Source organism: Coregonus lavaretus, assembly GCF_964263955.1.
Source record: "Coregonus lavaretus genome assembly, chromosome: 10".
NCBI classification, from domain to species: Eukaryota; Metazoa; Chordata; class Actinopteri; order Salmoniformes; family Salmonidae; genus Coregonus; species Coregonus lavaretus.
Window position 1 is genome coordinate 47371420 of NC_139997.1, and position 27135 is coordinate 47398554.

General features: G+C 42.5%; 1 protein-coding gene across 1 annotated transcript; it reads right to left on the reverse strand.

Moving 5' to 3' along the window:
- Window positions 1-570: 570 nt before the first annotated feature.
- LOC311135982 (splicing regulator ARVCF-like) lies at window positions 571-26769 on the reverse strand (the record flags this gene model as incomplete). The annotated part of the gene is made up of 16 exons (XM_084170027.1): window positions 571-663; window positions 1202-1254; window positions 2984-3068; window positions 3221-3332; window positions 3464-3656; window positions 3770-3935; window positions 4252-4379; window positions 8057-8128; window positions 9543-9560; window positions 14826-14994; window positions 15175-15292; window positions 15479-15662; window positions 15784-16262; window positions 17268-17851; window positions 21609-21785; window positions 26749-26769. 16 exons carry the CDS (start codon window positions 26767-26769, stop codon window positions 571-573), a joined length of 2652 nt encoding a protein of 883 aa, XP_084026153.1.
- Between the last annotated feature and the right edge of the window lie 366 nt (window positions 26770-27135).

Below are 27135 nucleotides of genomic sequence, written 5' to 3' on the forward strand. Positions count from 1 at the left end.
TGCACAATTTGCAGGAGTGAAACAACACAGTATGTGAATACTGGAGGAATAGGGCAGGTAAAAAAAAAAAAAAGGTTTTGACAAATCCTAATTTCATAGAAAGTGTTAGTTTTGTATTTCTCGTCCTGCACTACATTCAGCTGTGTCACTCCACTCATCCCACTGTCCAGTATGTGTAAAATATAGTATAGAGGTTCTGTTCAACTATAGCCAGAGTTTGAATAACACTTTGAACATGTAAATGTAAGATCCTATATTTACTCCATTCTGATTTGCTGGAGGGAGAATAACCATGTTGTCCTGAATGGTGAACTGACCTACAGAATGTCCGTCTAAAGAATAAACACCACAATGACCTCCACAAATGTTGATGTTTCACTTCCTCTTTTACTATCATTTCTCCTGTAAACAAAACAAAAAAGACAAAGGTCAATGACAAATATTTTCGTCATCTATGACCCCCAATAGCAAAAGCAATGAACATGTGTATCACAACAATGAGTAAAACATAAATCCTAAAATAGTTAAGTGAAATGTAATTTACCTGCACTATAATCCCTTCTGCCAGCCTCAGACCCAGGAGTCGAGAGGAGGAGGTTTGCGGTCCACCAGACCCACTGCAGGCCTTCCAGCCCGGATGAAGTGCTTCCTCTCTGGGATACTCTGCAACAAAATAGAATAAGTATTTAGTTAAAGGTCCAATGCGGCTGTTTTTATCTCAATATCAAATCATTTCTGAGTAACAATTAAGTACCTTACTGTGATTGTTTTCAATTAAAATTGTAAAAATATATATATATAAAAAAAATTCTTCAAGGTAAAGAGCAATTTCTCAAGGAAGAATTTTGCTAGGACTGTCTGGAAGTGGTATGAGTGGGGAGGGGAAAAATGAAAAATAGCTGTTATTAGCAGAGAGGTTTGGAACTCTCCTTCCTATTGGTCTATTAACTAATTTACAGCCTGGTGATGTCACCAGGCAAGCCAAAACTCCATCCCACCAAAACTGGTGGAAATTTCTTACATTTAAATGACATTATAATAATTTTCAAAATTTCACAGTCTTATTTCAACCTCATAGTGTGGAAATATATATAAAACACAGGAAAATCACGTTTTTTACTGCACTGGACCTTTCAATCTTGTGAGTCACTATTTAAGAACTCCTGACCTTAGGATAGGAAGGAGCTCATATGGCACTGACCTGGAGTAACCCATCACCCACTCTGTCACTCTGCTCCACAGTGGAGTATCCATCTGTGGGAAATACAGACAGAATACAATAAACAAAGGTTATTTCGCATTCAAATTACAAGAAACAGGTTCACATACAGATGTAGGATCTTCATTTGATCACTCTTTTGTTTCGGGGAATTTTCCTGCACAGCAGGAAATGCAAACTTGTAGTGTATTTGAGGTATTTAAAAAGGCTTCTAAAGTTTCTAATTTCCACTTTGAAATTTCAGAATTGATTTGCCCTAAAGAAAAATATATCAACCCCTATAAAAATTGCCATTAATTACAATCCACATAATAATTCAAATGTCCTGTGGCTGCAGGATTATTTTCCTGCTGTAGCAAACTGGCTCAAATGAAGATCCTACATCTGCACGAACACACACACACACACACACTCACACACACACACACACACACACACACACACACACACACAACAAGCTATCACAGTCTCACTGCAGAAGTAAACATTCATCCACTTTCTCTAAACGAGGAAAATTTCGAATTTGCTCCAAATATCAAATATCAAGTGTTTTTGACACCCTGGGTTGACTCCTGCTGCTCTGTATGTTCCATTTATCCAAACCGAAGTTAAGGGTTAAAACATTACGTTTAGGCACTCATTCCGAATGGGTAAGGTAAGGGTTAAGGTTTGGGATAGGGTTAAAACATTACGTTTAGGCACTCATTCCGAATGGGTAAGGTAAGGGTTAAGGTTTGGGATAGGGTTAAAACATTAAGTTTAGGCACTCATTTCGAATGGGTAAGGTAAAGGTTAAGGTTTGGGATAGGGTTAAAACATTAAGTTTAGGCATTCATTCCGAATGGGTAAGGTAAGGGTTAAGGTTTGGAATAGGGTTAAAACATTGTGTTTAGGCACTCATTACGAATGGGTAAGGTAAAGGTTAAGGTTTGGGATAGGGTTAAAACATTAAGTTTAGGCACTCATTCCGAATGGGTAAGGTAAGGGTTAAGGTTTGGGATAGGGTTAAAACATTAAGTTTAGGCACTCATTCCGAATGGGTAAGGTAAAGGTTAAGGTTTGGGATAGGGTTAAAACATTAAGTTTAGGCACTCATTCCGAATGGGTAAGGTAGGGTAAAGGTTGGGGATAGGGTTAAAACATTATGTTTAGGCACTCATTCTGAATGGGTAAGGTAAAGGTTAAGGTTTGGGATAGGGTTAAAACATTAAGTTTAAGCATTCATTCCAAATGGGTAAGGTAAAGGATAAGGTTTGGGATAGGGTTAAAACATTAAGTTTAGGCACTCATTCCGAATGGGTAAGGTAGGGTAAAGGTTTGGGATAGGGTTAAAACATTATGTTTAGGCACTCATTCTGAATGGGTAAGGTAAAGGTTAAGGTTTGGGATAGGGTTAAAACATTAAGTTTAAGCATTCATTCCAAATGGGTAAGGTAAAGGATAAGGTTTGGGATAGGGGAAAAAAAACTAACAAAACAAAAAAAACAGTGTCCACGACTGGGATCAAACATCTAACCTTCTGATCCAGAGTCATGGGATTACCCAAGCCTACTTGATGGTAATAGCGCTCACTGTTGCCCCCTAGTGGCCGGGTTTGAAGGCATTTCCCGATGTCCTCAGGAATGGATAGACTTCCAATTTCGACATCAATCTTGAACAATCTCCCTGCACACACACACACACACACACACACACACACACACACACACACACACACACACACACACACACACACTTATTCTGAAGCTACAGTCTCATGCTGACCTTGGTTTTTCTCCATCAGAGGGAGTATGATGTCATCATAGGCTGACTTTCCACTCTTAGTTCTTTTGGGCATTCCACTAGTTGTTGACTGAAAGTAAAAAAGAAAGAATACACAGTATGCCATTATTAACTAATTGTGTCCCATACAGTGCTCAATAACAGACTTGTGTTCGTGCCACCCATTTGGACTGTGTAGTGAATGGGGAATACAGCATTCTACAGCATGCCATGAGAAACCTTAAAGTGGCTCTTGTTCCAGCCTCCCCTGTAGAGAAGGTTTCTCAGTTCCTTGTAGGCCCACACTGTCTGTAGGACCTGAGATGCTGCTTTGGTATCCCGCACAGATTGACTAGCAAAGAAACAACAGAATAAACCAGAGCCAGCATAAAGGAGAGAGTGTAGCATGGTGGACTGAGCATCTAGCCAATTGAAACCAACTCCCATAACCAACACCAAAGATACTATTCTATGATAATCTACCTTGTCTTGTTGATGGCTACCAGTTTCTGGATGCCGTGACCCTGTATGAGACCACGGGTGTTCTCAGGGCTGTCTGAGATGATCTCATGGATCGTGTTCAGAATGGCCACCACTGTGTCCCCTTCCAGGTTCTTGGCTGGCCGCTGCTGACCACAGGGCAGGTTACTGACCAGGTCCCTCATGGCATAGCTCCCTGTGGGGCAAAGGGTAAAATAATCTATAATCTATGTGTGTGCGTGCGTGCGTGTGCACATGCGTGCATGCATGCATGCATTTATGTGTGCATACGTGTTTATATGCGTGTACCTATGAGGTCTTTGTTCCGTCGATCTATGGCAAGGTTGCGGAGAGCAATAGCTACAGCCCGGACCACTTTATCACCATCTGAACGCAGTAGCCCCACCAGGACAGGAAGACCTTTCTCCTTCCTAACTGTGGCCCGGATGTAACTGGACCACTGAGAAAAGGCACAGAGAGAGAGAATAATAGAACATATATTAACCCTAAATTGCTCCTGTAAGTCGCTCTGGATAAGAGCGTCTGCTAAATGACTAAAATGTAAATGAATAAATTGTACACTTCTATTGTGCTACTTGTGAGGCTTCATACACATCATACTTTTATATACATGATAGCTTTTCAACCACACTTCAACCACACACCACACTTCAATCAACCCTTCACACAGAGAGAAAGAGAGAGAGAGAGAAATAGAGAGAGGATGAGAAGCAAACACTCTGTTCTCCCACAGCCTCAGATAAACGTCTCCCTCATTGCCCTTCACTCACAGCCCAGTGTCCTGCAGCAAGGTTCTGCAGAGCACCAGCTGCTGCCTCCAGGGTGTTGTGGTTTTGACTGCAAGTGAGAAGAGACAGGTACAGCCTCACCACCTCCGGCTGGTACAGCAGCTCCAGACCTACAGAGAGAGAGAAAGACAGAGGGGGAGAGAGAGAGAGAGAGAGAGAGAGAGAGAGATAGAGAGAGAGAGAGAGAGAGAGAGAGAGAGAGAGAGAGAGAGAGAAACAGCACATCTGCAACCAGTAGAGAACTCTCATACACATTGGAACTGACATGATGGGACACAGTGGATTCTCAAGCCACCAGCCACCAATCAGCAACCAAACAGCACATATAGCGCTTATAAAGCTAGCACAGTTCAGACTTCATAGTGAAACACAGATGTGATAAAACTGAGGACTTGTACCCTACTGTTTGTTTTATGAAGTAGTACAGTATACTTTTTCTGACAGCTTGGAGTTTTTAGGCCAAAGTTTGATGACTTAGAGCAGGATGATATGAAAAATGCAATAGTAGTTTCCTATGACATCAAAGACAAAATCTCTTTCATAGTCATGGTTTCTTGGTCCAGAACCATGGACAGAGCACTGCAAGACAAGGAGCAAAGATTGATCAGCTATCAGATGATTCCTCTAGAGAATACAGATATGCTATGAAGCTCAAAGTCAGGCTATGAAGCACAAAATTATCCTTGGATTAGTATTTCACAAATAGTATATAATAATATATAATGTACACAAGATGATAACACCAATTAAAGCTCAGCCATGCTTGTGTGTGTGTGTATTAAATATTCACACTGCTTTTATGTTGAAGGAATGTTCTGCCTGGCTAGGGGATTTGGACTGTGTTTGAAATTACAAAATGTTTTCCCAACTCCCAACTTTCGTTTTGTACAAACACGCGCAAACACCCACACAGCATGTAAACATGGATTTCTATTCTATTATTAACAAATGGATACTGCGGGCTCCAACTCCTATCAGCTCTCAGAGAGCTCTTCTCTGCTAAGAAATCCATCTATCTGTCTACATACGGTATCCCCCACTAACTTCAACCATATTCACTCACAGACTGTACTATTCTACTGGAGTGAGACGCTTCTAGCTACACACACATCCCCAGCAGCCTGACTAGAGTACAGAAGGAGTGAAAATACACAGCAATTCTGTTACAGCCTGTCCTCCAGAGGCTTTCCATCCATATTCAGCCAGCTGAAGCAGAAGCTGCTGGGTGGCTGCTGCTGGCTCCAAGGCTTACATGCTGTCTAATCCTTACATAGGCCTGTAACCTGATTATCACAATGATTGCAGCCGCTGGCAGGAGCGCAGGAGGGCTCCACATCCGGACGCACAGGTTCTGTTGAGGGTATAAGATTTTCTACAGACCTGTAGACTTGTGCTACCTGCATTGCTACCCAGTGTCATCAGTAATCCTCTCACCAACACTCAGATGGGCTCTGGTGGGCCATGACCAAACGTTCCCTTTGAACCTGTCTGGACTTCTACATCAAAAGACATCAACAATGCTCAGGGAAAGATTTTTCTCTTGCCTTGCATTGTGTTTCGCTTATAAATATGTATGTATCTGATTATATTCAAACCACAACGGCAGAGCTGCTACGATGATGTCAATGTCATATAGAAGAGAGTTTTATAATCCATTCAATTATACAACTCTCTTCTTTCCTAAGGTTTAATCTTCTGTGGGATCTTCTGAATGTCAAAGACTAGTACAGAATCCTCTCAACAGTCTGGGATATCACACAATGCCTGCTTAAATCACACATTATATTTCATACACAAAGTAAAGCTATAGTGCCTTATAATCACATCATGACACAAAATCATCCCTTCATTTAACGCTGAATATAACCTACAATAGCTGTTCACTCCGCTCACTGCCCCCACCTCAAACACAAAAGCACAGACACACAATATATAGTGCCTTCAGAAAGTATTCACACCCCTTGACTTTTTCCACATTTTGTTGTGTTACAGCCTGAATTTTAAATTGATTAAATTGAGATTTGTGTCACTGGTTTACACACAATACCCTACAATGTCAATGTGGAATTCTGTTTTTAACATTTTTACAAATTAATAAAAAGTATTCAACCCCTTTGTTATGGCAAGCCTAAATAAGTTCAGAAGTAAAAATTTGCTTAACAAGTCACATAATACGTTGCATGGACTCACTCTGTGTGCAATAATAGTGTTTAACATGATTTTTGAATAACTACCTCATCTCTGTACCCCACACATACAATTATCTGTGAATTTCAAACACAGATTCAACCACAAAGACCAGGGAGGTTTTCCAATGCCTCGCAAAGAAGGGCACCTATTGGTAGATGGGTAAAAAAAAGCAGACATTGAATATCCCTTTGCGCATCATAAAGTTATTAATTACACTTTGGAGGGTGTATCAATACACACAGTCACTACAAAGATACAGGTGTCCTTCCTAACATAGTTGCCGGAGAGGAAGGAAACCACTCTGGGGTTTCACCATGAGGCCAATGGTGACTTTTAAAACAGTTACAGAGTTTAGTGACTGTGATAGGAGAAAACTGAGGATGGATCAACAACATTGTAGTTACTCCTCAATACTAACCCAAATGACAGAGTGAAAAGAAGGAATTCTGTACAGAATAAAAATGCATCCTGTTTGCAATAAGACACTAAAGTAAAACTGCAAAGAATGTGGCAAATAAATTAACTTTATGTCCTGAATACAAAGCGTTATGTTTGGGGTAAATCCAACACAACACATCACAGTACCACTCTTCATATTTTCAAGCATGGTGGTAGCTGCCTCATGTTATGGGTATGCTTGTCATCGGCAAGGACTAGGGAAGTTTTGGGGATAAAAATAAATGGAATAGAGCTAAACACGGGCAAAATCCTAGAGCAAAACCTGGTTCAGTCTGCTTTCCAACAGACACTGGGAGACAAATTCACCTTTCAGTAGGACAATAATCTAAAACACAAGGCCAAATATACACTGGGGTTGCTTACCAAGATGACATTGAATGTTCCCGCGTGGCGTAGTTACAGTTTTGACTTAAAATCAGCTTGAAAATCTATGGAGAGACTTAAATGGCTGTTTAGCAATGATCAATAACCAACTTGACAGAGCTTGAAGAATTTAAAAATGAATAATGTGCAAATATTGTTAAATCCAGGTGTGCAAAGCTCTTAGAGACTTACCCAGAAAGACTCACATTGGTAATCGTTGCGAAAGGTGAGTCTAACATGTATTGACTCAGGGGTGTGAATACTTATGTAAATTAAATATTTCTGTATTTCATTTTCAGAAATGTGCAAAAATTTCAAAAAACATGTTTTCACTTTGTCATTATGGGGTATTGTGTGTAGATTGGTGAGAAACAACAACAACAATTTAATCCATTTTGAATTCAGGCTGTAACACAACAACATGTTGGATAAGTCAAAGGGTATGAATACGTCCTGAAGGCACTGCAACCACAGCAACCACATCAAGCTATTCCATATTGTATTGTACTCATACAGTAACTGACATACAGCGTTTGTATGCACCATGTCGTTCTGTCAAGGCATTCAGACAGTCTACTTTTGTGTCTGATTGTTTCCAATACAATCCAGTCACTTCTTGACATTATAACACATTCGGAACTATTCTACATCATGCACAATACAGACGCCTCATGTCAAGGTTTTCCACACTGTAAGTCTTTGGAATGCTTCATTAAGTTACAAAATTGCATGTCTTGACCAATCCACAGATCACTAAAGATGCTCCAAACTTTACCTTTCGTTGGTTGTGTGCGTTTGGGTAAATCCAGTGTTCCATATTTTTTGTCAGTTGGTCCATTTCTCCAGCCTAGACAAACACACACACACACACACACACACACACACACACACACACACACACACACACACACACACACACACACACACACACACACACACATACACACGCACACCATGGTTAGCGCAAGGCGCAATGGAAATGTCAAGGTATGACAAACACAATAAATAGGAAATATCAAAACATGGGAAGTGTATAAAGACATGACAATGATGATAATGAGTCAGAAATACCAAGGTCTTCCATTGAAGCTCAAGACTCGAGACAGACAACAGGGCAAGCAACCACAGAGAAGAGGTCCTGGTGTCTCATAGTTGACAGAACATTATTATGTATTTGAAAAGTTTATTTCCAAAACGCTATATGCACCGATTTTTCACATTTGTGTTTTTTCATCAGAAATTATTGCTTATGGGTACCTTCATGTGTGTGTAAAATATTGCTGTTCTCAGATTTGTAATTAATCGATTTTAGAGTTTCCCACATCTGTCACCAGCTTCATTAATAAGTGCATCGACGACGTCATCCCCACAGTGACCGTACGTACATATCCCAACCAGAAGCCATGGATTACAGGCAACATTTGCACTGAGCTAAAGGCTAGAGCTGCTGCTTTCAAGTGGTGGGACACTAATCCGGACGATTATATTAAATCCCGCGCCCCCCTGAAAGCTGTCATAATTTTTGTGTCACTCAAATATCACATGAATACACATTAGAAATGGCAAAATGCATAGAATTGCAAGAACATTAGCTTAAAACTGCAAAATGTCCACTGCACCCCATGACAAAGTGTAAAATTGCAGGAAATTAGCTTCAGACCTGCTCCATTTTCTCTCCGCCAACAAGAGGGGTGTGAACAGTTTGTGTCATGAACAGTGCTTGTGCCCAGAGAAATAGACGTGGCGCGCAGGGGGGGCGAGGGATGTTCCCCAATGCTGGAAGGGGCCTGGTGAAAAAGTTTGGGAACCCCTGGACTAAAGAGTCAGTGGACAAGAGCATCATATTACTGTATTGAATTATTTTGTGATTTTTTTTTTTATATTGATGTCATAAATGTATAATTTGTACATTTATTTATACAAAATTGTGTTATTCATTACATTTAACTGTGTAAAACCTAGCAATACAACTTATTGCTCTGAGAGTGAGGCGGATAAATAGCATTTTGCAAAAAACAGGATTATTTGTCTCTCTGATATGAAACCATCAAGTAATAGATTTTAAACAAATACATGTCTCTCATTGAACAACCCCATGCCATGATTAGATAGTGAGAAAACACACCAATCTTTTTCATAATTTATTTAAACAATAAAAGCTGTTTTACCAACATTTCTGAAAATGTATATATTATAGCGTTTTGGAATGAAACTTAATTTTTTGATTATCAAATATAATGCATTTATTTAGACAGACTTACTTTGATTGAACCACTCCTCTTGTGCATGTTGATGGAAGGAAACAAAACAAAAGACAAATAAGGAAGACATTGTCAAATATAACATTACAGCAATACAAACTACACACCAGAAATCACCCAATTCTTGCCAAACTGCAATGACAACCATTCATAAAGTGCCATCATGAGGTCCAATTTACAGTTTATTTTCAATCACTTTAGTGCAATTTTGGTACCTATGTGGTACATTTTCACAACTCTAAGCACAAAAATCTTAACAGATCATCAAAATGGCTCGTTTTTAGAAACTCTAAGCACATTTTCAATTGACCGAGTACAACAAACAAATTCACAAAGGCACTTGTTCGCTGCACCAAATCACTCTTTTAATTTGGAAACATATTTAATCTATCTGCTTTTCAAAATGTAATATTCACTTTACTTTTTATATGATTTTCTTGTAATTTGTTAACAATACAATGAACTGGATGTGGCCTTAATTACTACAGCATCATTCTCAATCAGCTAGTGTGCTTCAATAGGACAAAGTGGAAAAAGTCACTCTATGTGCTACCATTTGGAATTATAGTGTAGTGTACAATGCACTGCTGAAATACCTGGGTTGTATGTATAACAATATACTGTATTCCACTCATTATCTGATTTCATTGATACACTGTAAGCAGAGAGACAGTCAATACTGTATCAGTTGACAAGTCACATAGAAAGGTGATCTTGTACAGTGGCGACCTGTCATTCAGGGCAGGTAGGGCAGAGCTTGGACATAGTAATGGACATACAGTTGAAGTCGGGAGTTTACATACACTTAGGTTGGAGTCATTAAAACTCATTTTTCAACCACTCCACAAATGTATTGTTAACAAACTATAGTTTTGGCAAGTCGGTTAGGACATCTACTTTGTGCATGACACAAGTAATTTTTCCAACAATTGTTTACAGACAGATTATTTCACTTATAATTCACTGTATCATAATTCCAGTGGGTCAGACGTTTACATACACTAAGTTGACTGTGCCTTTAAACATCTTGGAAAATTCCAGAAAATGATGTCATGGCTTTAGAAGCTTCTGATAGGCTAATTGACATCATTTAAGTAAATTGGAGGTGTGCCTGTGGATGTATTTCAAGGCCTACCTTCAAACTCACAGTGAATCTTTGCTTGACATCATGGGAAAATCAAAAGAAATCAGCCAAGACCTCAGAAAAAAAATTGTAGACCTCCACAAGTCTGGTTCATCCTTGGGAGCAATTCCCAAACGCCTGCAGGTACCACGTTCATCTGTACAAACAATAGTGTGCAAGTATAAACACCATGGGACCACGCAGCCGTCATACCGCTCAGGAAGGAGACGCGTTCTGTCTCCTAGAGATGAACATACTTTGGTGCGAAAAGTGCAAATCAATCCCAGAACAACAGCAAAGGACCTTGTGAAGATGCTGGAGGAAACAGGTACAAAAGTATCTATATCCACAGTAAAGAGTCCTATATCGACATAACCTGAAAGGCCGCTCAGCAAGGAAGAAGGCACTGCTCCAAAACCGCCATAAAAAAGCCAGATTACGGTTTGCAACTGCATATGGGGACAAAGATCGTACTTTTTGGAGAAAAGTCCTCTGGTCTGATTAAACAAAAATAGAGCTGTTTGGCCATAATGACCATCGTTATGTTTGGAGGAAAAAGGGGGTACCTTGCAAGCCAAAGAACACCATCCCAACCGTGAAGCACAGGGGTGGCAGCATCATGCTGTGGGGGTGCTTTGCTGCAGGAGGGACTGGTGCACTTTACAAAATAGATGGCATCATGAGGAAGGAAAATTATGTGGATATATTGAAGCAACATCTCAAGACATCAGTCAGGAAGTTAAAGCTTGGTCGCAAATGGGTCTTCCAAATGGACAATGACCCCAAGCATACTTCCAAAGTTGTGGCAAAATGGCTTAAGGACAACAAAGTCAAGGTATTGGAGTGGCCATCACAATGCCCTGACCTCAATCCTATTGAAAATGTGTGGGCAGAACTCAAAAAGTGTGTGTGAGCAAGGAGGCCTACAAACCTGACTCAGTTACACCAGCTCTGTCAGGAGGAATGGGCCAAGATTCACCCAACTTATTGTGGGAAGCTTATGGAAGGCTACCCGAAATGTTTGACCCAAGTTAAACAATTTAAAGGCAATGCTACCAAATACTAATTGAGCGTATGTAAACTTCTGACCCACTGGGAATGTGATGAAATAAATAAAAGCTTAAATAAATCATTCTCTCTACTATTATTCTGACATTTCACATCCTTAAAATAAAGTGGTGATCCTAACTGACCTAAGACAGGGAATTTTTACTAGGATTAAATGTCAGGAATTGTGAAAAACTGAGTTTAAATGTATTTGGCTAAGGTGTACGTACACTCCCGACTTCAACTGTACATAAAATAGTCCAAATTGGTGAAATGAAAAAAATAACTTGTTTCAGAAAAGTCTAAAAAATAAATAACGGAAAAGTGGTGCTTGCATATGTATTCACCCCCTTTGCTATGAAGCCCCTAAATAAGATCTGGTGCAACCAATTACCTTCAGAAGTCACATAATTAGTTAAATAAAGTCCACCTGTGTGCAATCTAAGTGTCACATGATCTGTCACATGATCTCAGTATATATACACCTGTTCTGAAAGGCCCCAGAGTCTGCAACACCACTAAGCAAGGGGCACCACCAAGCAAGCGGCACCATGAAGACCAAGAAGCTCTCCTAACAGGTCAGGGACAAAGTTGTGGAGAAGTACAGATCAGGTTTGGGTTATAAAAAAATATCCGAAACTTTCAACATCCCACGGAGCACCATTAAATCCATTATTAAAAAATGGAAAGAATATGGCACCACAACAAACCTGCCAAGAGAGGGCCGCCCACCAGAACTCATGGACCAGGCAAGGAGGGCATTAATCAGAGAGGCAACAAAGAGACCAAAGATAACCCTGAAGGAGCTGCAAAGCTCCACAGCAGAGATTGGAGTATCTGTCCATAGGACCACTTTAAGCCGTACACTCCACAGAGCTGGGCTTTACGGAAGAAAGGCCCGAAAAAAGCCATTGCTTAAAGAACAAAATAAGCAAACACGTTTGGTGTTTGCCAAAAGCCATGTGGGAGACTCCCCAAAAATATGGAAGAAGGTACTCTGGTCAGATGAGACTAAAATTTAGCTTTTTGGCCATCAAGGAAAACGCTATGTCTGGCGCAAACCCAACACCTCTCATCACCCCGAGAACACCATCCCCACAGTGAAGCATGGTGGTGGCAGCATCATGCTGTGGGGATGTTTTTCATCGGCACGGACTGGGAAACTGGTCAGAATTGAAGGAATGATGGATGGCGCTAAATACAGGGAAATTCTTGAGATTTGAGACTGGGACGAAGGTTCACCTTCCAGCAGGACAATGACCCTAAGTATACTGCTAAAGCAACACTTGAGTGGTTTAAGGGGAAACATTTAAATGTCTTGGAATGGCCTAGTCAAAGCCCAGACCTCAATCCAATTGAGAATCTGTGGTATGACTTAAAGATTGCTGTACACCAGCAGAACCCATCCAACTTGAAGGAGCTGGAGCAGTTTTGCCTTGAAGAATGGGCAAAAGTCCCAGTGGCTAGATGTGCCAAGCTTATAGAGACATACCCCAAGAGACTTGCAGCTGTAATTGCTGCAAAAGGTGTCTCTACAAAGTATTGACTTTGGGGGGGGGGTGAATAGTTATGCACGCTCAAGTTTTCTGTTATTTTGTCTTATTTCTTGTTAGTTTCACCCCCCAAAATATTTTGCATCTTCAAAGTGGTAGGCATGTTGTGTAAATCAGATGATACAAACCCCCCAAAAATCCATTTTAATTCCAGGTTGTAAGGCAACAAAATAGGAAAAATTCCAAGGGGGGTGAATACTTTCGCTAGCCACAGTAGCCTATAGCCTGTTTTAGAGAAATGTCATCATCGAACATTGTAAGACCTTTCGTTGTCTGCTTATATACCCCTTTATTTATCCTACGGTTCTGACTTGGTGTACAGGGAGAATACTGTAAGAACGGCCCATGTTATGAATTCTGTCGCTGTACATTTCAAAAGCGCTGAACGAATAGTTATATTGGCTACAGCCGACTTAGCTCGCTCATTAATGACTTAATCGAAATTACGGATTCCCTCTTATCCGCTCATAATAATATGCCATTTAGCAGACGCTTTTATCCAAAGCGACTTACAGTCATGTATGCATACATTTTTTGTGTATGGGTGGTCCCGGGGATCGAACCCACTACCCTGGCGTTACAAGCGCCGTGCTCTACCAGCTGAGCTACAGAGGACCACACCTCATCATTCCCTTATGCCGTAGTTTGTACATCTCAATTGTCAGTAGAAACCACATTTGTTTAAGAAAGTCAGCTATATCAGCTATGTTTTTAAAAAAGGCAGTAAATGAGGCTGAATTAACTGTTTCGGTGCCAGACAAGGCTCTGCTGATAGCCAGGTATAGCGGTGGTAAGGATTCATGGTGCTGAAAAGAAAGCTCTGCTGGTGGGACAGCTTTACGTAGTTCCTAACAGTTTGTGGGCAAAGTTTGTCACCGTTATAGTGCAATTAATGTGTTGTTTAGTGTTGAGTTGTATTGTATTTTTGCATCCCCAAAAATGTTTTGGGAGTTTGCCCCACCAAGATTTACATGCTAAAATCACCACTGATCTTGTACAATGTTGCAGAAATTGCATACAACACCATGGTACGTTTTTACAGTAGCCAACTGCTTTACAATACCCATATTTCTGATGATTTGTCCTGCATATGTACTGTATAAGGATAATGAAACTATAAGACTGACATATTTCTCAACATGCTCACAACCTGCCATTGGGTACATATTATATATAAAAAGAAAATATACATGTCAATTTATATAGTCAATAGTATTTACCATGTACTATTCTTTCTATTTAGCACTTCAAAAAGCACAGTTTTGAAATGTGTATCTTGTATTTTCTGCTATTGGATTAAAAGGTAGTTAAAATGACTGACTGGTGAGCCTGTCATTATCTGATGTATTGGTGATTTAACAAAATGTGCTCATGGTATTTCACAGAAAACTTAGATTTTGCATGAATGACTAAACCCTAATGAATGCACAATCAAAGGTTCTGAACATAAGATAGGGGGCATTAAGTGTTATCAGTTAAGAGTTTTGTACTCAGAGTTTTTAAATATACCACTTACATCTGAAAAACTTGCCAAAGTGATTGAAAAAAACTGTAACTGACCCTTGGGCTTTTTCCCTCCAAAACAGTCTGCCTCGTTCTTCTTCTTCCCTCCTGATCCTGATCGTGGCACCTGATTGGCCACGGGTTCCTGAAATCGCTCCGCCCCTGGCACCTCTTTGTGGACGTGGTAGGAGAGGTTTCTCAGGATGCAGACACAGTTCTCTACTGACTGAGAGAGAGGAGCATAAACAACACAAAGATGCTCATCAAAGACAGCAGATGCATAGAATATAGGGAGGATCTGATTCTCATATGTGGTCCAGAATACTTTTGGTTAATGTACTGATTTGCACTCCAGCCATAGTGTTTTAGTTGGAATTTATATGTGCTCAACAATGTCTGCGGTCACCTTATTGTCTGTCTCCTTGTTGCCGACAGCTGACTGTAGGGCATGGAGGAGAGCGTCCACCAGCCCCTCACACTCCCTCAGCCTCTGGCGAGCCTCTGCCCCATCTGAGCTCACATTCCTGGGACAAAACAGGTCTATTAGTGGAGCGGATGAAGTTAGCATAGCGTCACTATTAGCAAGCTGTCAGTAACTAATTTACCATTACGTCCAATTTAGGAACTTCCAATTAATGGAGCAATAAACCCTCAATTACTCTTGTGTAAGGTTCCATGACCTTGTCATCTATGTAGCTGCCATATTGTACCTGAGACACCCTGAGGTGTTCTTGAACACAGTAGTCCACTCTGTCTCCTGGGGTCTGGAGTGCTCAGTGAGGTCTCTCCTCCAGCCAGAGTGGGGGATGATGACCTCATCAGTCAGCGTCTGGAGCCCATGATTGATGACCATCATCTTCAGAGGCTCATGGGAGGACAGATTCCACAGGGTTCCTATATGCAAAATAATATGTAAGTTACTGTTAGTAAAGTGAGGTGGTTGGGTAATAATCAGGGAGTCTCATAACCATCACAGAGATGTTTGTATAGGACTTCTGTCATAGGCTCACTGTACCTGTGACCAACTCTCTGACCTCCATGTTACTGGACTTCCTCAGCAGTCTGACCAGGGCCGGGATGCCTTCACAGTTCTTGATGGCCACCTTGTTGTGGTGGTCTTTCCCGTAGGAGATGTTCCTCAGGGCTCCACAGGCCTTGCGGTGGACCTCGGCTTTAGGGTGGTCCAGGAGGCCCACCAGTACTGGAACCCCCTTCAGCTGCCTGACGTCCTGCTTTATGTGGTCGTTCTCGTAACACAGGTGCTGCAAGTAGGCGGCGGCGTTGGACTTGACCGGGTCCATGGGGTGGCTGAGCATGGTGATGACCTCACTCAGGTTGGGGTCCCTCCAGCGGGGGTCCTTACGGATGCTGTCCAGGCTGACCATGCTGCTGCGCTTGTGGGGGAACTGTAGCATCTGGGCCCTGGACATGGCCTGGAAGAAGGAGATGGGGTCCCCATCCATCTGGGACATGAGAGCCTCCTCGTATCCACCTCTGGAAAAATAGAAAGGGAAGGAGGGGTTAAGTGAGGAGGGGGGGCTGAGACAAGGGAAAGAGATAGGCCTACATGTAGAGACAGACAGAAAGCACAGAAAACAATTAGATTTTATTTGTTGTACAATCACTGTTATTTGCTCTGGTATTTTCTCTGAACAGTTGTGCAAACAGATATTTTACCTTCACAGCCTGAGTTCCTGATAGATGAAGAGAAAGAGAGAGAGCAAAAGATAGGGAAAGAGAGGGAGAGGTAGAGGGAGGAGAGATAGTGTCCAGTATCCTCTGTAAACAGCTCATTCACAGCTTATGAGCTGAGGAAAGTGCTGCTGTCAGTCAGTAATACAGGTGAAACCTCCTTATTTATCGACTGGTGGCAGGCAGCCTCCCCTGATTGATACCACATGCTCCTAAACTGCTGGTCATCTGTCTCGCCCTCCTCACCATGCTGACACCACAGGGACTACTGCAGCTAACAGCTCCTACTGGGGCTCACTGCTATAGAATGCAATATGGACATTGACAGGTTCTAATCCATACTGAGCTGAAATATTGTGTTGAGTTGCATAGCATGATTCTCTAGTCTCCTCTTTTGGAAATGTGTTCATAAACTACATACAAGCAATTTAATCAGATGTTGAGGGTCAGTATGTATGATGAAGAGTTATCTCTTCACTTAAAACAACATTTATGTAGATAATGAGAGAGTATATGACTCCTCTTCTATTTGTCAGTAGCAAACATTACACAGAATGTGCCCTCATTTTTCAAATGACTACCTACACACAGCGAAAATCAATGCCCTGTCTTGAAGAAAGCATGAGCTTTTGTTAAGGGTAAACTCATTTACAGAGAGGGTATTGATATGTGTGTGGCAAAAATGAAATGTCCTTTTACTACTGTCCATCCTGAGTTTAAATAACTCACCAGTCTTACTAGCTTGGATCTGCTGCTAGGGAGTTCTGCTGTCATGCATGTTCCTAACTAGCTAGCTCATATCCTAACCTGGTTCTTGAAGGTTCCCTCAGGAGCTCCATGGTAGTGATGGGTCTGAGCTGGTGGATTCCACCCAGGGTGGCGTCCCCTGGTCCTTCCCTCTCGGTTTGGTTGGTCAGGCCCACCTGGCCGTAGATGTCCCTGAGCAGGGGCAGGGTGTAGTGACCCCCAGGCTGGGGCTGGTAGTTCCTGGAGGGCCAGTAGGTGTGGAGGGAGCTCTGGTGGACACCACCTCGAGACAGGCTGCCATACCCAGCACACATGCCACCCCCCAGGCCAGGAAAGGGAGGGTCAGGGAGGGTGTAGGTGCTGTTCTGCCCCTCAGGCTTCTCTGTCTGGGGCTCACTGTTGGTGTTGTTGTAGGGAGGAGGGAGAGTGTTGGTGGTAACAATGGTTGTGATAGGGGTTGTGAGGGACTCAGAGGAGTGTTGGCCGTTAGTTAGAGGACTGGGCTTCAGAGATGGGTTGTCTGGAACCAAGGGAATCTGGAGAACCGGGGGAGGCTGCGGGGCTGGGGGAAGCTGGGGGCCGGGGGTGTCTGGAGTGCCCGGAGTGTCTGCCTGGTCACTCCCCAGTTCAACAGCCTTGGGGTCCTGTAGAGAGGAAGTCACACAGTTAATTTCAATACATCAGTCAGACTCAGTCTCACTATGGGATCTAATAATCCCATCTCTATCTCCAGCCCAACCCATGAGATGACATTCTCAAGCTGCACTCAGTGCCTCAAATTACGTTTATCACTACTACTATACCACTACTACATCTACCACCAAAACTACCACCATAACGAACTCTTTTCCCACCAGCAGAGAACACAAAATGGCACACCAGCTCTTGTCTCACAGGAATGATCCATCATTTTTATTCCAGAAGATTTCTGGCTTTGAGGTGGGCCAGTAAATAAAGAATTATGTTTGACTGTCAGTGAAAAATGTATTTCCCTAGAGTTTAGATTGAACTGTGATGAAACAAGCTGAGGTCCAGCTAGTGGTTTTGAGTACTACAGTAAACTGCAGAAAATATAAATGGTCTGTTTGATAGAAGTGGAAGTTAACACTTCCACAACCACCAAGGTCAACGTGTAATCAGTATTTTTACCATAAGTATGTGGACACCCCTTCAAATTAGTGGATTTGGCTATTTCAACCACACCCGTTACTGACAGGTGTATAAAATCGAGCAGATAGCCATGCAATCTCCATAGACAGTCATTGGCAGTAGAATGGCCTGTACTGAAGAGCTAAGTGACTTTCAACGTGGCACCGTCATAGGATGCCACCTTTCCAACAAAAGTCAGTTCTTTCTAATTTCTGCCCTGCTAGAGCTGCCCGGTCAACTGTAAGTGCTGTTATTGTGATGTGGAAACGTCTAGGAGCAACAACGGCTCAGCCGCGAAGTGGTAGGCCACACAAGCTCACAGAACGGGACCGCCGAGTGCAGAAGCACGTAGCGTGTAAAAATTGTCTGTCCTCGGTTGCAACACTCACCACCGAGTTCCAAACTACCTTTGGAAACAACGTCAGCACAAGAACTGTTCATCGGGAGCTTTGTGAAATGGGTTTCCATGGCCAAGTTGTCGCACACAAGCCTAAGATCACCATGTGCAATGCCAAGCATTGGCTGGAGTGGTGTAAAGCTCGCCGCCATTGGACTCTGGAGCAGTGGAAACGCGTTCTCTGGAGTGATGAATCACGCTTCACCATCTGGCAGTCCGATGGACGAATCTGGGTTTGGCGGATACCAGGGGAACGCTACCTGCCCGAATGTATAGTGCCAACTCTAAAGTTTGGTGGAGGAGGAGTAATGGTCTGGGGCTGATTTTCATGGTTCGGGCTAGGCCCCTTAGTTCCAGTGAAGGGAAATCTTAATGCTACAGCATACAATGACATTCTAGACGATTCTGTGCTTCCAACTTTGTGGCAACAGTTTTTGGAAGGCCCTTTCCTGTTTCAGCATGACAATGCCCCCGTGCACAAAGCGAGGTCCATACAGAAATGGTTTGTCGAGATCGTTGTGGAAGAAATTCACTGGCCTGCACAGAGCCCTGACCTCAACCCCATCAAACACCTTTGGGATGAGTTGCAATGCTGACTGCGAGCCAGGCCTAATCGCCCAACATCAGTGCCCGACCTCACTAATGCTCTTGTGGCTGAATGGAAGCAAGTCCCCGCAGCAATGTTCCAACATCTAGTGGAAAGCCTTCCCGGAAGAGTGGAGGCTGTTATAGCTGCAAAGGGGGGACCAACTCCAAATTAATGCCCATGATTTTGGAATGAGATGTTCGACAAGCAGGTGTCCACATACTTTTGGTAATGTAGAATATGTATGTGGAAATAGTATCCACTAGCCATTCTCTACACTAGGATAAGCTTTGGGGCCTTCTCTGTTAGCTGCTACTTCCCCAAGGAAAATTCTGTCAGCCTGGCACGCACCAACCTTCAGTTCAAAAAGCTAAGGCCATTAAATGTACATTCTGTTGAATTGCAATTTGTCTCTGGCGGATGGCTCAGATTAAAATCATGGTTCACCAGGGCTGCAGATGAACAGGAAATTGTTTATTATTGTTTCCCATTGTTCTGTGATAAATCTTAATAGAGATATGGAGTTTTATAGGAGATATAATGAAGGATTAATCTATGCTTCAGATTACAGAGGAGCAGAGAATGATTACAGTATAATCCTGGGGGATATGATGGCTGATTGTTAAATGAAGTAATTAAAGTAAGCATTATATAGGGGATATACACTACCAGTCAAAAGTTTGGACACACCTACTCATTCAAGGGTTTTTCTTTATTTTTACTATTTTTTACATTGTAGAATAATAGTGAATACATCAAAACTATGAAATAACACATGTGGAATCATATAATAACCAAAAAAGTGTTAAACAAATTAAAATATATTTTATATTTGAGATTCTTCAAATAGCCACCCTTTGCCTTGATGACAGCTTTGCACACTCTTGGCATTCTCTCAACCAGCTTCAAGAGGTAGTCACCTCGAATGAATTTCAATTAACAGGTGTGCCTTCTTAAAAGTTAATTTGTGGAATTTCTTTCCTTCTTAATGAGTTTGAGCCAATCAGTTGTGTTGTGACAAGGTGTGTGTGTGTGTGTGGGGGGCGGTTATACAGAAGATAGCCCTATTTGGTAAAAGACCAGGTCCATATTATGGCAAGAACAGCTCAAATAAGCAAAGAGAAACGTCAGTCCATCATTACTTTAAGACATGAAGGTCAGTCAATATGGACAATTTCAATAACTTTTAAAGTTTCTTCAAGTGCAGTCGTAAAAACCATCAAGCGCCATGATGAAACTGGCTCTCATGAAGATCGCCACAGGAATGGAAGGCCCAGAGTTACCTCTGCTGCAGAGGATAAGTTCATTAGAGTTACCAGCCTCAGAAATTGCAGCCCAAATAAATGCTTCACAGAGTTCAAGTCACAGACACATCTCAACATCAACTGTGTGAATCAGGCCTTCATGGTCGAATTGCTGCAAAGAAACCACTACTAAAGGACACCAATAAGAAGAAGAGACCTGCTTGGGCCAAGAAACACGAGCAATGGACATTAGGCCGGTGGAAATGTGTCCTTTGGTCTGGAGTCCAAATTTGAGATTTTTGGTTCCAACCGCGTGTCTTTGTGAGACGCGGTGTGGGTGAACAGATGATCTCCGCATGTGTAGTTCCCACCGTGAATCATGGAGGAGGAGGTGTGATGGTGTGGGGATGCTTTGCTGGTGACACTGTTGGTGATTTATTTAGAATTCAAGGCACATTTAACCAGCATGGCTACCACAGCATTCTGCAGCGATATGCCATCCCATCTGGTTTGCGCTTAGTGGGAGTATCATTAGTTTTTCAACAGGGCAATGATCCAAAACACACCTCCAGGCTGTGTAAGGGCTATTTGACCAAGGAGAGTGATGTAGCGCTGCATCAGATGACCTGGCCTCCACAATCACCCGACCTCAACCCAATTGAGATGGTTTGGGATGAGTTGGACCGCAGAGTGAAGGAAAAGCAGCCAACAAGTGCTCAGCATATGTGGGAACTCCTTCAAGACTGTTGGAAAAGCATTCCAGGTGAAGCTGGTTGAGAGAATGCCAAGAGTGTGCAAAGCTGTCATCGAGGCAAAGGAAGGGCTACTTTGAAGAATCTAAAATCTAAAATCTAGTTTGATTTGTTTAACACCTTTTTGGTTACTACATGATTCCATATGTGTTATTTCATAGTTTTGATGTCTTCACTATTATTCTACAATGTAGAAAATAGTAAAAATAAAGAAAAAGCCTTGAATGAGTAGATGTGTCCAAACTTTTGACTGGTACTGTAGGTGATAAAGACCTCTGTCTCTGAGTATTGTGTCTCTGTAGTGGAACTGCCATTGGTCGAGGTGACCACGGAGGTGTTGGAGGTGGGTGTGTCCAGGTCATCGTCTGCAGGCAATGGATGCTCCACCGGGGGCTCTTTGGGCTCCAGGATCATAGCCCCCAGAGAGGACAGCCCCTCTGGGATCTGCTCCTACACAACGGGAGAAAGAGTTACACACTCGACTCCTACACACCAGACATGGCACGAACAGCAAATGGAAGAGATTTAGTTAGAGACATCCTACTCCTACAGACCAAGTGCAGGAGAGAAAGTTTCACACAGAGAGAGAGAGAGCCCAGTACCCTTTGTAAAGAGAGGGAGAAATAAAGACATGAACTAAAGGTGAGAGGCCCGGAGAGAGCAGGAGAGGGTATTATCTAAATATGAGAACGAGCTCCACCTGTTTAATTAAAGCGCGTTGGTTTGATTTCTCCTGAGACCCTCTCACCCCGTGGACCAATCTGCTGCTGCCATTCTGCTGACCTTTCACTTCCCCTGCTGAGTGCTCGCAATTGTTCATTTTTAAGCCCTGGCTTTCAAACACCCACCTCACTGTATAGACTATAGAGCAAGGCCATTAAGCTATTCAGAACTTCCACATTGATGTGTGGCCATGTGTGGGGAATGGAAAAGAGTAGAGAAGGCTGTAGTAATCAGGGTCGGCACTAGCCACCACCTTGCGGGCAAAACATTTTAGTGGACCCCCTATTGACGGCGGAGAGAAAAATGTACGTTTTAAAGTTAATTTCCTGCAATTCTACACATTTTGCCATGACTTATGCCATGTTAATATGATATCTGAGTGAGAGTGACTAAGAAAATCAATGGGGTCCCCTGGAGGTCAGGGCCCCTGGGCATATGCCCTTCATGCCCGGTCGGTAATTCCGCCATGATTACTACAAGTTTAGATAGTTGGGTAGACTGACATACCAATCCAAAAAAATAAAAGCTGACATGAGCTAATTGAGTGAATGTCAGTGACTGACATAACAAGAGGAACTGCTGATGCACAACCATTTTTTTTATTGCACCTTGTGTATTCTACTATTCTAACGCTCAACAGTAAGTTGATTCCCCGACTGAGTTCCTAAACTGGTAGGGGGCCCCCTAGCAGCCGGGGGCCCTAGGCAAACACCTATGTCGCTTGTGCCCAGGGCGGCCCGGGTAGTAATTGTGGAGGTTCAGATGCTGATAGAGTTGATGTGTTAAAAGATTAATGAGGAGAAATGGTTTGGCATAATTACTGAGATATAACAATGTCCTGCCTTTAATCAACTCTCTCCATCCAGCAGCTAGCCCCAGGCATACAGGGTCATTTAGTGATTTATGCTTATTTACATCAAGAACAAACTAACACAGTAGTTTAATCAGCGTTGTTTCCACGTCATTTCAACTAAATAACGTTGAACCAACATGGAATAGATGTGGAATTGACATCTGTGCCCAGTGGGTTTGTTGTTTTCCCCAAAACAAGGATCTATTAAATATACAACATAAACAACTTAAAATGGGTCTATAAATAGACTAAAGAGGCATAAAATATGAACAAAATGACCCATAATAAATGTTGACATGTTTTTGCATAATACTCTTTAGTCAAGGACGATTCTGTTTTGATCACATACTAAAGCCCAAGAGTGTCTGAATCTGAGATTTTAGTCAATAGGATCATGATTAGAACCGCATTCACCATGAGGGAGAATTTTGATTTATGTGCCAATATCTCTTGCAAGCCAGCGGATAATCTGTCAACATAAAATTCCCTGCATCATATCTCACCATACTAAATGAAAGTGCTCTCAATCCTACTGTGCAGAAACAAATTAGAATCCCAGGTTGCTTGTCTTACTGAAACATACTAGAACTGAATTCAGCAGTATTCCAAGTTCATTGAGCAATATGTAAAATAGTCCACATAAAATCCAGAGGTTTAATAGTAGGGGCCTTAATGTAAAATAGTCCACAGAATGTGGAGCAGGAGGTATAATAATAATAATAATAATGGATAACTAATTAATGCAATGGGAGAGCTCGATTCACTCGCAGCCTCCATTTCCCAAACATACAATGTCAAACATGAGAGCCCTCATCTTCATGCAAATAAGTCTGTCAGAGTAGAGAGAGAGAAGGAGAGATGAAAGCCCCATGGATGACACACAGCAGATAGAGCGAGAGAGAGAGAAAGACAGAGAGAGAGAGAGAGAGAGAGAGAGAGAGAGAGAGAGAGAGAGAGAGAGAGAGAGAGAGAGAGAGAGAGAGAGGAAAGGAAAGGAGATGATGCAGGCTTAAACAGCCTTGGAGGGATGAATGATTGGAGGTATTGCAAAGCAGAGGTAAACGAATAGCTGGGTGGCTAGAAATAGGCAGGGTATCTCTGTTCTCTAAAGGAATGCTTGATAGCGGGATTGAGCAATGGTAATAGGGTTTGAAAGAGGGATAGAGGGATGGATAGTGAGGTTAGGGACTTCTGGCCCTGTTTTTAGATTAGTCTTCCAACAGATCTTTCCGACACTGTGCAGCCATGCCTCCATTTGTACAGCCACCACTTATCATCAAACACTCAAAGCACTCATTCATCCCTAGAACACTGTTTCAACTACCCTCATAACTGTTCCTCCATCACATAAATATACTTTTTACTTTTTTACTTTTTAGTCATTTAGCAGACGCTCTTATCCAGAGCAACTTACAGGTAGTGAGTGCATACATTATTATTTTTATTTTATTTTTTATTTTTTTCATACCCCCCGTGGGAATCGAACCCACAACCCTGGCGTTACAAACACCATGCTCTACCAACTGAGCTACATCCCTGCCAGCCATTCCCTCCCCTACCCTGGACGACGCTGGGCCAATTGTGCGCCGCCCCATGGGTCTCCCGGTCGCGGCCGGCTACGACAGAGCCTGGATTCGAACCAGGATCTCTAGTGGCACAGCTAGCACTGCAATGCAGTGCCTTAGACCAGTGCGCCACTCGGGAGGCCACTGGTCAAATATCCTCATATTCCTTAATTTACAGCCTGTATTTGCTGTTTACCTACGAGATGAATTAGATAGATGTTAGAGGCACTGAAGCAGAGGACAAAGTGACACGATTAGTGTCTTGTTCCATTCAGCTGTCCAATGGGGGCTGACTGCACGACAGTATAGCGGAAAGCCCACAGTCTGATCTTCTACTGGGTGAGTTCAGATTTAGTGGCCGGGTCAAGGGCATTTCAGACGCAAGCCACATTTAATACTTGTCACAAGCTCATTTTGATAGATGAATCATGCAGGCAAGGGAGAAAATGCCTGCCCTCTATCCCGGTATTAATGCAGATCAGAGGAGAAGCTGTGATCTGTTGGAATTAACACTGACAATGCAGTCAATTTGTGTTCATCAGATAGAGGAGAGAGAAATGTGTATCGCTCTAGTACTTGATGTCAAATGAACGTGTGCACAACATTTCTGTAAATACAGTAATAATCTGTCGTAATAGATCCACTCCCAGGGTTCATAATTAGATGGGATCAGATCAACAAGATTACTTGTTTTTGTTCTGTAACGCAGCCAAGATGTGGGAGGAAAACATTCTCTGTCCACATTACACAAACACAGCATTGTCCAATCTCCCAGCACTGCAGCTATAGGCATTACAGCATGCTTACATTTAAGTCATTTATCAAATGCTCTTATCCAGAGGAATTAGGGTTAAGTGCCTTGCTCAAGGGCATAACGACAGATTTTCTGAGATTCTAACCAGCAATCTTTTGGTTACTAGCCCAACACACTTAACCGCTAGGTGATCTGCCGCCATGAGGATATACCATCTTATTCACCGCAGTGCCAAGACTAATTTCCATTGAGAATGAGGACAGGACACCTCTCATCCCTTGTGTTGGTCTGTGCAGGATACAGGAAGCAGGAGGCAGGAGGCAGGAAGCCCCATTGTGCACAAACAATGAAATACTGCATGGTCATATTTAATGTCATTCTAACTTGCAGTGGCTGGCTGGCTGGCCAACCTGGTCTCAGAGCATTTTGTATTATTCTGTATGTAAATCCAAGACACTGTTACGTTTGGTATGGTTACATAAGACAGATTAAAACGGCTGCATTGGACCTTTACTTAAGTAGGGTGGTGGTTGGTCGGGGTGGATGGGTAGGCATATAACCCGACCATCTAGCAACCCGGGGTGGATGGGTGGGTGTATAATGCAAACGTCTAGCAACCTAAAGGTTGCGAGTTAAAATCTTAGGTTGCGAGTTAAAATCTCATCATGGACAACTTTAGCATTTTAGCAACATTTCAACTACTTACTACTTTTTAGCTACTTTCCAACTACTTAGCATGTTAGCTAACCCTAACCAAAACCTTAATACTTTTAGCTTACCCTTCCCCTAACCCTAACCTTAACCCCTTAACCTAACTCCTAAATTTAACCCTAACCTTAACCATAACCCCTAACCCTAACCCCTAGCCTAGCTAACGTTAGCAAGCTAGCTAAAATTCATAACATATAATACGTTTTGCAAATTCATAACATATTGTACATTTTACAAATGCATAACATATTGTACGTTTCACAAATTCGTAACATATAATACGAATTGTAATTCGCAACATATCATCCGAAATGGTTGATGGACATCCACAAATTAATACATACCATACGAAAAGTAACATATCATATTAAATGGAGTGTCTCGAATTTACGTACAGAATAATGCGAAATGCTCTGAGACCAGGTTGGGCTGGCAGTTTGCTGGGTGGTTGGCAGGCTGGCTGGCGGTGTGCTGGGTGTAAAAGCGTATGAAGCAGCAGCAGCACATTCCCCTGTGGGTGGTTATCACTCAGCCTCCTCTCATAATGTTACCATGATTAACAGCCTCTCCATATGGCCTGCAGTATACACACTGAACAGAGGTGTTAACAACATGTCCCTGAGCACACACGAGGTGTGTGAGACTGCAACACACTGATCTGAGGGAGAAAATAATGCTTTCCCCTTCATGAGACAAGCATAGCATACAGAATACAGCCCGGCTGTGGCTGGGGCTCCTGTAGGGAAAGCATTGGAGAGAAAATAGGGAGGGTAGAGAAGAGAAAACAAATACTAAATCAACACTTACCCCTTTCACCTCTGCAGGCATAGCCAAATCCCTTTGATTAGCTTCCCCACCAAATGATGGACAGAATCAGTCCTCGGTGAGATGAGAGCACTGCGTCTGTTTCCCCCCTTCTGCTATTTTCTGCTTTGACTTTCCCTGCGAGCGTGGAGGCAGTTCAGACATGAGCAACCATCCTTCCTCCTGGGCTCTCACTAACGCACATACGCACGCAGGCACATGCACACGCTCTCTCTCTTTCACACACACACACACACACACACACACACACACACACACACACACACACACACACACACACACACACACACACACACACACACACACACACACTCACACACACACACACACACACACACACACACACACACACACACACTCACACACGGA